Below are 12,393 nucleotides of genomic sequence, written 5' to 3'. Positions count from 1 at the left end.
TTCTAACATTATATAATGATTTTTATTTTTAATGTTTAATATTGTTAGTTTAATTCTTTAATAGCATCCAACATGAGTTCAGATAATTCGTACTTCAAACAGTGAAAATGTAAGTTACACAATTTCAAATACAGGTTCATTGTATTAGTACAACAATATTTGATTTCAAATAAGTTCATGAGCTTGGTTGCACAAGTGTTAAACTAATAAAATTAAAAGTTAAGGAATCTGTTACTAGGAATTAAAAGTCATTGCAAAAGAATGGCATTCCTCAGCCAATCCAAAGTTATGAAAGGCATATAATCTCAGAATATATCTCAGGTCAATCAAAAATATAATCTGAGTTCCTTTCACTTGGGAAAATGAAGAACAATCACAGGTATTATACAATTTTTATGGACAAATCCAAGCCCCACTTTAGAAAAAGGTGATTTGTTAAACATCCTACGCTACAGTATCGCCATAAAAATTTTAAAAAAGCACTCATAAGGACACAAAACCTCCAATGCGAGCAGCAGCATATTAACACAAATCTTCCACACAGCACAAACATTATCAAGCAACAGGTACGTTAAATCAAATCAGCAACGTTCATGGGCATCTCATCAATCTGGGTACTGTAATACTGCTCAATATCTCTCAGGATCTTTATGTCATCGCTTTTCACAAAGTTAATGGCAACACCCTGCGTTAAACGACACAAACTTCGTCTTAAAAAAGTTTTTAGTTTCAGCCAAGTTCAAGTTTAGGAAATTAACAAACACCGCAGTAAGGAAACGTAGAACATCATTCAGCAGCGTTGTCAGTGTTAGGTATCCGAATACAAGAACCTAACAAGAACCGATAGCCTTTTGAGAGGGCCATCTCTCTCCCAAGAACTCTCTCAAGTTCCTTACACAAAATACAATTCTCCAATATATCCTTCTCCTCTCCCTACTACCCTTCCCTTATTTATAACAACTCACCCTAACTAATAACTATACTACCCCTTCATACCAACAAACTAATATTCCCCTATACTCCTAATAAGACTCTCACATTACCCCGCGCCCTTCAAAGACACCTTGTCCTCAAGGTGTGAATACACAAAAACAATTTTTTTTTTCTTTTTAACTACCCATCCAAAAACGCCGAAAAGAAAACAAAAGGTCAAAAATAACCCCAACCCAATATTAACAAACCAAAAACCCACCAACACTCCTTTTGCCCAAGGCCATGGCCCAATCATCCATATCATCCATAATAGTCTGCTGCCCCTTTCCAGTTGATTGGGCCCTTTTTTTAATCTGTTTAACCCTAATTTCATCTTCGTGAACTCTCCTCCCCCCCGCACTTCACCTTTCCATCACCGCCTCCACCCCTTCGGCCACTTCGTCCGACACTGCTTCCCTCGCCGACCGCCTTGAAACTTCGACCCTGTATTTGCTGGAGTCTTGTCTCCTCCCTCGTTAGTACTCCTCTCCATCGCCACCATTTCCACTTCTGCCGCTTCTTCGTTCCATGTTCTTCATCGACTGCTTTTTCACCCGTCGGCCACATTGCGATTTTGACCTCATGCTCTCCGTCCTCTTGACATTTCTTCTCTGCCCGCCGATTTCTCCTCCGTCCCCCTTCTGGAACTCGAACTCCTTCCACCGATGAGTTTTCGATTTTTCCATGGAAATCATCCATGGTCGACTTCCCTTCGAATTTCGGCCTTCGTCTCAACATTCATTGGTTCACCTTGTCCGGACTTTGTATTTCTTCGGGCTTTAATTTCTTCTTCATCCCCCTTTTCGAACTTTTGTGGTCGGTGTTGCCTTCTTCCTCTCTTCCTTAGCTTCTCATACTCGGTTGAGGGTAATTTTTCTCCTCTCTTCTCGATGAATCGCTGCACAACAATACTTTCCCTCCACGGTTGAATTTCCATCGCACTCCAGTCCACATTCTCGGGTCTGATCGCCGTCTTCCAACAATCCTTCGTCCCTACTTCTGAATGCTCTTCGCCGTTGCTTCTTCCTTCCTTGATCTCTCTTTCTCCTCTCTAACAGTAAATCCCTTTTGCATTTCTTTCGTTATTCGAACCATTCCATTTGAACGTTCCGTCATTTCTCTCAACAATTCCTGCAACTCCATTCCTATCAATAATCTCTGTATCCTCGTAACTGCCTCGAATGAAAGATTCATGGCCAGGACGAACTTGCTCTGATACCAATTTGTTAGGTATCAGAATACAAGAACCGATAGCCTTTCGAGAGGGCTATCTCTCTCCCAAGAACTCTCCCAAGTTCCTTACACAAAATACAATTCTCCAAGATATCCTTCCCCTCTCCCTACTACCCTTATTTATAACAACTCACCCTAACTAATTACCATACTAATTACCGTACTACCCCTTCATACTAACAAACTAATATTTCCCTATACTCCTAATAGGACTCTCACAGTCAACTCCCTAAACTAGAGTTTGCTTACAATACATTACACCCATTATGTCTACTTTCAAGTGGAATACTATATGTATGACCTGCTTTTTAAAGTGCTTATAAAGGACTAAAAGTTTTTTTTTTAAATTAGTGGTAGTTTGTTTGGTTAAACTTTTCGATAATCAAAAGTAGTTGAGAAATTCTAAAAATAGATTAAAAGAACACTTAAAATGATTTTCGATGAAGCATTTAATTTGTTACCTTCCAAAAGTGTTTAAAAAATATTTAGACCTAAAAAAACACTTCTTCCAAAATTAATCAACTGAAATACAGAACAATGTCATACCTTGCGCCCAAACCGACCAGATCTTCCTATCCTGTGAATGTAAAGTTCTCGATTGTTTGGAAGGTCGTAGTTTATCACTAGTGATACCTGACAAAAGTTAATGCAAATAAACATAAGAATTGTACTAATAGATTTCTCAAGATACTTGGCATAATCAGATAGTGGATGGAAAACAAACACGTAAATATTTATGATGCCTGTTAACATTTACAGGGGGGTACACCAATTGATAGTGTAAACTGCCAAAACATTATCATATGTGCTTACCAAAATCAACACCCACTCTCTTCTCTATGTCATCATACAGAGTTATTTTCTAATATACCTTCTATTAGAGAATACTTCAAATAAAACCATTATGATTCTCCATGATGTTCATTTTTACACAACCCTATAACTGAGGCATATGATCCACAAAATACTCCAGAATAAACTGAATCTATCCGTATGTCCATGACTTCATTACTAGAAGTCGATTGAACTGTGTGCATATGATCCACAGAATATCCAAAAATGATTCGGGAAGATATAACCTCCAAATCCACTTATAATAATTTTACTAACATTATAGAAAGGACTCAACAATTAAAGGAGTTATAAAAATAGAAACATAGAGTACTCGATCCACATTACCGTTTATATAACTGCATTGATTACCAGGTTGAATTTAAATGAGACAACTACAACCAGAGTTACTTGAATTTGGGTGCATGGACAGAAAAATAGATTAGTAAAAGAACCAACAACTTGCCTGCTGAACATCAAGCCCTCGTGCCCAAACATCAGTGGTGATTAGGACACGAGTAGTTCCTGATCGGAACTCCCCCATGATTGCATCTCTTTCCCTCTGAGGCATGTCCCCATGCATATGTGAAACTGTGAAGTTATTACTACGCATCTTCTCAGTTAACCATTCAACCTGGAGGCAGAAGATAAATAAAATATTCAAACAAATGAAGCGAACTATTCCCGTACTAATACTATATTTTAGCATGGGTAAATGAAACATTTTGCATTGATAACTGAAGTTCAAGAATCAGTGCGATGAGATCTAGACCTCGTATAGGCCTCCAATTACTAAAAGTACATACTACAAAGAGGGTAAGGGATAGGCCTGATTAATAGTTATGATGGTAGGATACATTGTAACTAATAGTTAGCTTGAGTATGATTTCAGAAAATATTTAGAATGAGGTCTCTAGAGAGAGGATACATTTTTGGTTGTAATGAGCGGGAGTTATGAGAGTAGGGGATCCCTCAAATTATAATTATGCAGTTATGCAGTGTATCTCTCTCTCTAGTTAATAAAAGTCAAGTTATATAAACCTCATAAACTTTTCTCATCATTCTGTCACCAGACACATTTGTATTAGATTAGTAAAAAAGGAAAAGGACCAAAGGTTAAGCAATAATAAGATATTATTCTAGACGAGTGGAATATATCAGAATCATGCATAAAAGCAAACATGTATAAGAGGGCCAAAATTATAAAATTAGCTGTTTCGGAATGAGCCTAATAAGATTTTGAGGACTCAACGAGATCTAAAAAACAAATTTTAAATCACATTACCTTCCGCTTAGTGTTACAGAAAATTACAGCTTGAGTGATAGTCAAGGTGTCATAAAGATCACATAAGGTATCAAACTTCCACTCTTCCCTTTCAACTGCAACGAAGAATTGCTTAATACCCTGGCAATTTAACAGCATACATCAGGGTACTGATATATATCCGAAAGGCATTTAGTCTCCACAAATAAAAAAAATTACAAACCTCCAAAGTTAACTCATCACGCTTGACAAGGATTCTCACAGGATCCGTCATGAACTTGTTTGTCATCTCCAGGATTTCATGAGGAAGGGTAGCAGAAATCAAGACAACCTGCAATTAAAATTGGGATAAAACTCATAAAATTAACCAGGAGATCTTGTTCTGGATCCTTCCTAACAACAGAAAACTATATAAAACCAAGCAAAAACGAACTGGTTGACAATAACCAAAAAGGTAAATCAGTATATGAAACTAAATAGACTGTATTAAATTAATAGAACTCATACAAGCACATATAATGGCAATTGAAAAAATCTAAAACGTGAAAGAAACAAAATATGAGCAAATATCTAAACTAAAATCAAGATAAACAGAACTCCATATCCACCTCATCAAAGATTTGTAAATAACCATGAAAAGACATTCTGTAAAATACTTTGGTAAAACAGTCCTATTATTTCTCAGTAGTCTTATATGTCTTAACCGTTTCCTTTACAAAACAATAAATCAACTATATGCATTATTGCATAAAGAATGTTATTGTACATACAAATTGGTCAGCATGTGCATGAAAACATGTATATTAAATCTTATTTTTCATACTAAACAGGTTAAAGTCATGCTTGGCAACCAATTCAAGGACACAACTGCATTCAATTTACTTTTCCTCTTCTGCTTCTCACGGGCACAATTACTTAGACACACAGAGAGAGAGAGAACCTGAAGTTCTGGTGGGAGATATCTATACACATCATAAATCTGGTCTTTAAACCCTCTGCTCAACATCTCGTCAGACTCATCCTGAAAAAGTAAATATTAGAAAATGAAATTAGAAAGTATGAAAATTTCCAAAAGAAACTGTACAACATTAATTATTATGGTAACAAAGAGTCGATCTGAAGGGCAGCCAAACTTACCAGAACTAACAACTTAATGGCTCTGGTACGCAATGTCCTTCTCTTGATCATGTCACAGACTCTTCCAGGAGTTCCTGATACAATCTGAACTCCAAACTCGAGCTTCCTGATATCTTCACCTACACTTTTGCCGCCAATGCAAGCGTGTGCTTGTATATTAATGTAGTCGCCAATGGCCAATATTACTTTCTCTGTCTGAGTTGCCAATTCTCTCGTAGGGGACAAGATCAAGGCCTGTACTCTGTTTGGAATTAAGATGCATGATGACCATAAGAAAATGAAGTTTTAAAGATCATAAAACAATAAGATCAGATGTAAATTGAAAAATCTCCTGCGCCATGAGCTGAATGTATGTTCCAAACTTTGAGGACAAGAAGCGAATGTGTCGTTATTTTGTTGAGACTTTATTAATTGAAAATTTCGATTCAGAATTTCCAAAACCACAACAAGAGGTTATAACAAGTTCTTGTGAAAGGAATAAACTAACATCCAAATAATTTTAGCCTTTGAAATTGGCTTCCTGAGCTAATTAACTAAACAACATACATGAACTAGACAAAGAGAGAAAATGGAAGATTCAACATCTGATACTCACTCTCTACTCGATGTATCAACCATTTGGCAAACGGTAAGGGCAATCATGGACGTCTTGCCTGTTCCAGACTGGGCCTGAGCAATGACATCTCGCCCCTCGATAATCGGTCTCACGGCTCTCTGCTGAATGGCCGAGGGCTTCTCGAACCCGTATGCATATATTCCACGGAGAAGATCGTCCTTAATGCCCATCTGATCGAAACTCGAGATCGGCTCAACCCCCTCCGTCGTCTCGAATTCCAACTTATCTTCCGGCGCATTAATTGATCGCCGTCGATTAGGCGGCACAACGCTTGTCGTAGCTGCGGCCGCCATGTCGGTGGGCGTATCTTCCTAGATCGTGATTAAGGGTTCTACTTACCGGAGAGATTTCCCGATAATTTCCGGCGAGTTACCGACGGCGAGGGGAAGAGATGGAGCAGAAGCCGCAGATTAGGGCCGATGACGATTCGAAAGCGAAGGGAGAAAGAAAAGGGAAAAAGATATTTGTTTATGTACGGGATGAAATCCTATCCAATTTTCCACCGCGAGAATCGAATCGTGACCGTCGATATATAAACCCTAGAATCTACGGCTCAGACGTGCCGTAGGTTTCAAACCTTTGGAGGAACGTGGGCTCTCGTGTTTGTAGGATTTAGGTTAAATTATCATTTTAACGTATGTACTTTCTTTTTGAGACATTTTAATGTATGTACTTTGAACATTGTGTTTATTTGTAAATTACAATTTAATTTTGAATTTTAATATAATATATATTGATTTTAATGTTTGTGTATATTTAATCTTTGTAAAATTAATTACGTAATTCTACGTAATCTTAATACTTAAGTTTGAAATACGGGTTCAGTATCATAAATTTGGATTTTGGTAGTTCAGAATTTAATTGGAAAATTTAGATAACCTAAATTTATAAAAATCGGAGTGTATGTATAAACAGTTTAGATTTGTGAAATATTTAATTATATTAAATAAATTATTGTATTTTATATTTATTTGAATGTGTAATCTTAATCATTTTATTATTTAATATAGTTGATTTATTATCGTTTAAGATAAGTATTAAGGTATCTAGCCTCTTTTTTGGGAGTCCGAAGTTTAATCCACATTTGTTGTACTGACAAAGTATAATTAAATTAAATTTAAAATTATTTTTTATACTATTGTGTTGTTAATTAAGTTTAATTAACTTGAAAATGAAATACATTTGTTAGGTTATTTTAACACGATTGAGTTACAAATAAAATATTTATCTTAATATTATTAAATTTAAAATTTTATTTTTGTTACTTTGAATAGATTTTAAAATAAAATATATATTTTTTTACTTTAACGTGCTAATTTAAAATTAAATACTAATTTCTATTCTAATATAGGTAAGTCCAAGATATATTAATCTTCTTATTTTAAAATTATTAATTAAAAATCACATATTCTTTATCAAATTACACTTTCATCAAAATTTGAATTTAATTTCTATTTAGTTATTGAATTTTTAAAATTTTTATTTTGATATAAGTAAGTTTCACTAATCTTCTTATTTTAAAATTATTTATTAAAATATAGTGTTTTTTAATTCAAAAGAATTATTATGTAGTAACATAATTTATATTAAAATTTTAATTTGAACAATAATGTCACATCTAAAATAATGCATATGATTTATTTTTAAAAATATATAAGAATAAGTTTAAAATGTTTGGTTTTCTCTCTCTTTTATTTTATTATTAGTACTATTACGAATTTTTAATTGGTCAAATTTTGATTTTTATAAAAAAAAGAGAGAAATTACACTTTTGATCCCGAGGTTTGGAGCATGTGTCTATTTGGTACTTAAAGTTTTAAAATAAACATTTTTTGTCACTAAGGTTTGGAGTAGGCGTCTATATGATTCCTCAAGTTTCAAAGTAGACATTATTTGTCCTCGAGGTCTGATAAATGATTTTTTGACCATTAGTTTACTGTTAGTTGACCGTTTGTGGTTTTCTCTCATTCTCTTCATTCTCTTTCTCTTTCTCTCCCATCTCCAGCTATCTGCCACCGTCGACCAACTGCCTGCCGTCACTGTACTTTCCGCCTTGTCGGACCTTAGAACCGTCGTTGCACCGTCGTCGTCATCATGCCATCGATGTACTATCTCCTTTGCAGTCACCAACGAGAGGAGGAGGTCTCTCTCTCTCCCTCCTTCTAGATCTGGAATGAAGGAGAGAGGGAGACCTCCCTCTGTCGTAGTTGCCGGCAGGAGGAAGAGGTCTCCCTCTCTACCTCGTTTTAGATCTGAAATAAAGGAGAGAGGGACCCCCCCAGTAGTCGCCAGCGAGAAGAAAAGGGAATTCTAGATCTCGAATGAAGGAGAGAGAGAGACCTCTCTTTCTCTTTGTGGTCGCCGACAAGAAGAGTAGATATCCCTCTCTTCCTCATTCCAGATATGGAATGAAGGAGAGAGGGAGACCTCATTTCCTCTTTGCGGTCATCAGCGAGAAGAGGTCTCCCTCCCTTTCCTCTCATTGGTGCGAATGGCACGGAACAACAACAAATGGAGAAAGCGCAATGACAATTGTAGGTGGTGGGTCGGCGGTGGCTACAATAACATTGGTCGAAAATAGGAGAGAGAGAAGGATAGAGAAAGAGAGGAGGAAGAGAGAGAAAAAACACAAATGGTCAACTCAGTCAAATAACCATCTAAAACTATTTCTCAAATCTAAAGAACAAAATATGTTCATTTTGAAACTTGAAATACCAAATAGATAGACTCAGGGACCAAAAATATTCATTTTGAGACTTAAAGGACCAAATAGACACTTGATTCAAGCCTTAGGGACCAAAATTGTATTTTTCTAAAAAATTTATGTTTTAAATATTAATTATCTTGAAGATTTTGGATTTTTTTTAAATAATTACTTTTTAAAAACAAATGACAAAGGTAGGGTAGGATCAAAACTTATTCCAAAAATAGGGTAGGTAAATCGCAGCCGTCGTCTGCGATTTAGGACGAAATCGTGGTCATAGGCCGCGATTTCACTGAAGTCGCGGCCAACGGCTACGACTTCAGTTTGACGTGGCTCCACGTGTAGCCACGTCTCAGAAGGAAGTCGCAACCTTTTGTAACTGGCTGCGACTTGCTAGGGTTTCAGTGGGGACAAACTCGTGGCCTCCTCCCCCATTTTCACCTTTTCTTTCTTTCTTCCCATGGTCCCCCCCTCCCTCATCCTCCATTGCCATCGAGTGAGCTCTGCTGCCTCCTCCACCTCCGTTGTTCCATTTCCACCGCCGTGACCGTACATCGACCGTCGCCGGTATTTTTTTTTTCTTTTTTATTATTAAGTTGATTTTACTGGTAAATGTTTTTTTATTAAGTTTGTTTTGTTTGTATATGTTTTTTTATTAATTTTTTTGTTTGTTTGTATTTATATGTCTTTTTTTTATTAATTTTATTTTGTTTGTATGCCATTCTTTGTTTGTATATATATATTTTTTGTCATGAATTATTTAATTTAGACATAGATGAATTAACATTGGATTCTGGTTAACTTTTTTAGATTTATGTTATATGTTATGAATATTGTTGTATGTTTTTTTTAAATAATTCATTAACATAGTTATAAATATTGTACAGTTATGTCATTAGATTGTGATGAAATTGTGATACTTGAACTTGGAAATGGTTCCGCTTCTGATATTGAGGTGGAAGTGGATGAATTGTTTAGAACTGAATTGTGTTTGAACATTCCAGTAAATTTGAATCCTCCACTCCCAAATGAGGAAGCACCTTCACCGATGTTTATTGAAATAGATTTTGAGATTGTAGACTCTATATGTGAAGAAGGTTCAAAGTTGGAAGAAGGGTCGATGTCTCTAAAAATGAATGTGGATAACATACGTATAGGGTCAAAATTTAGGACCAAAGAAAAACTACAACTTGCTGTCAAGAAATATTGTATTGTACAACATTATCAATTTGTTGTAATGGAATCGAATCAAGATATGTGGTATGTAAAATGCAAACAGTGGAATGATTGTTGCAAGTGGAGACTTCGCGCTCGTCGACATAAATCTCATGGGATGTTTGAAATTAGTGTACTTGAGGAGGTTCATTCGTACTTATATGCTGAGCTTACACAGGATCACTCACAATTGGACTCAAATTTTATGTGGAATGAAATTCAGAATATTGTACGACGTGATCCTAGTACGTATGTAACTTCATTACAAGAAGTCATAAAAAAAGATTTTGGATATTGTGTGAACTACAAACGTATGTGGCAAGCTAAACGAAAAACACTAATTAAAGTTTTTGGAGATTGGGAAAAATCATATGAAGAGCTCTCATACTGGTTGAATGCTTTAGTACATTACAATGCCGACACTCGAGTACTATGGGACTTGATACCTTCGAATAAACCTAGACATCTTATTTTTGGGCGAGTGTTTTGGTCATTTGGTCCTGCAATTGAAGGATTTAAACATTGTAGACCATTAATCCAGATTGATGGTACACATCTGTATGACAAGTATAAGGGAAAATTACTTATTGTCACCACAATTGATGCGAATGGACATATATTCCCTATTGCTTTTGCTATTGTGGAAGAGGAAAATACTTCTGGTTGGTCGTGGTTTTTGTGTGCCTTGCGAAATTTGGTTACCGAACAAGATGAAATTTGTCTAATTTCTGATCGACATGGAGGTATTTTGGGGGCTGTGAAAAATAAGGAAAATGGCTGGAATGAACCGAGAGCACATCATCGATTTTGTCTCCGTCATGTAGCTAGCAATTTCAACAAAAACTATAATTCGAAGCCCTTAAAAGAGTTGGTGTATCGTGGTGGGTCTCAACACCAAAAGCATAAATTTGAAAGATATATGAGGGAGTTACAACAATTGAATCCAGATTGTATTGATTTTTTCACTCATATAAACATTGAAAAATGGACACAAGCACATGATCAAGGGTTTCGATATGGATGGATGACAACAAATCTAGCAGAGTGTATTAATGGTGTTTTCAAGGGAGCTAGAATGTTGTCAATTACTGCATTGGTGAAGTTTACGTTTTTTAAGACTATTACTTATTTCCAGAAACGTAGAGATGATATCAATGAAGTAGTGGATCGGGGTGAAAAGTATACAAAATATGCTTTAAAAAAATTGAGGAGGTGGGAGAAAAGAGCGATGACACATTCAGTGACTTTTATTGATCGAGAGACACAAACTTTTCAAATCGAAACAGGAATAGATATGTTCTCTCCTTACAAAGGCCAACGTATTCAAGTAGTTTGCTGAAGGACAATACATGTACTTGTAACAAGTGGCAATCTTTCAAGATACTGTGTTCTCATGTAATTGCAGTCTGCAATCATGTTCACTTACCATATTTGCCTTATGTTGAGAAGTATTACGAATTGTCACGGTACCAACTTTGTTATGCATCTCGATTCTACCCTATAAAACATAAGGACTATTGGTCGGAAGTGAAGTTTGATGTTATTCATCCGAACCCAAATTTGTTGAGGGAATATGGATGCCAAAAAACTTCTCACATTCACAATGAGATGGATTGGCGGGAGACGGGTACGAAAGTTCATTATGGAATATGCAAAAAAGGACATAACAAACGTACATGTCCAACTCGCAACTCTGGCGCTTCATCTGCGAGACAAATGGGTGATTAAGGTGGATTTCTTTAATTATTTTTTTAACATACGGTTACAAATCTATTAATATTGAAATCAATTCTATATTTTCTATACACAGGTTGAAGCATATGCGGTGATATCGTTCTCAATTAGTGTGGGATTGTTGCTTTATAATACCCTATATTTTATCACTTACTCGGATTCGTGCTTTGTAATACACTATGCTTTATTGAATCATTTGTTGCTTTGTAATAGTTAGATATTTGGAATTGTAATACTATACATTATGTCGTGTTATTTGAAATGAACTTTGATTATAATTGTGCTATTTGTCTTATTATATTTCAGCATTAATTATGGATCCAAGACCTTTGGATTCGCATCAGCTATACTTACAACGATCACATCGTTCACAATTAGTGTGGAATAATGGATCTACCATAGTTTTGCAATGTCGAAGAAGAGAGGCTGTAGTATCTCATAACATTAGGCTAGCGCCATATCTACAACAGTCTAAATTTTGGGGCGTTTCACAGATAGGCTCTACTTAGTTAGATTGACATCTTATTACTGTACTGGTGGAGCAATGGAGGCAGGAAACTCATTCGTTTCACATGCCTGGTGGAAAGTGTACTATTACACTACAAGATATTGCTGTGCAGTTAGGGCTACCTATTGATGGAGAGCCCATTACAGGATCCTTACAATACGATTGAGCACAGTTATGTG

At 35.8% G+C, this 12,393-nt stretch overlaps 1 protein-coding gene across 1 annotated transcript; it reads right to left on the bottom strand.

The window, feature by feature from the left end:
• Positions 1–212: 212 nt before the first annotated feature.
• EIF4A-III (eukaryotic initiation factor 4A-III) lies at positions 213–6,514 on the bottom strand. The gene is made up of 8 exons (XM_022297447.2): positions 6,033–6,514; positions 5,438–5,678; positions 5,241–5,321; positions 4,524–4,631; positions 4,322–4,441; positions 3,503–3,670; positions 2,752–2,838; positions 213–685 (listed from the first exon to the last, which is right to left on the bottom strand). Exons 1-8 carry the CDS (start codon positions 6,344–6,346, stop codon positions 572–574), a joined length of 1,233 nt encoding a protein of 410 aa, XP_022153139.1. The 5' UTR covers positions 6,347–6,514; the 3' UTR covers positions 213–571.
• Positions 6,515–12,393: the final 5,879 nt, after the last annotated feature.

Source organism: Momordica charantia (assembly GCF_013281855.1).
Source record: "Momordica charantia cultivar OHB3-1 chromosome 8 unlocalized genomic scaffold, Mcharantia_2.0 BLBB01000008.1, whole genome shotgun sequence".
Classification (NCBI taxonomy): domain Eukaryota; kingdom Viridiplantae; phylum Streptophyta; class Magnoliopsida; order Cucurbitales; family Cucurbitaceae; genus Momordica; species Momordica charantia.
This window is presented reverse-complemented; position numbering and strand designations above follow the sequence as displayed.

Excerpts from the sequence above, each read along its gene's own strand:
- EIF4A-III (XM_022297447.2), bottom strand. The coding sequence starts at position 6,346 with ATGGCGGCCGCAGCTACGACAAGCGTTGTGCCGCCTAATCGACGGCGA. Across the intron at positions 2,839-3,502 it reads GAGGGCTTGATGTTCAGCAG|GTATCACTAGTGATAAACTA; the intron begins GCAAGTTGTTGG and ends AACTTTTGTCAG. Across the intron at positions 686-2,751 it reads CTGGTCGGTTTGGGCGCAAG|GGTGTTGCCATTAACTTTGT; the intron begins GTATGACATTGT and ends CGTTTAACGCAG.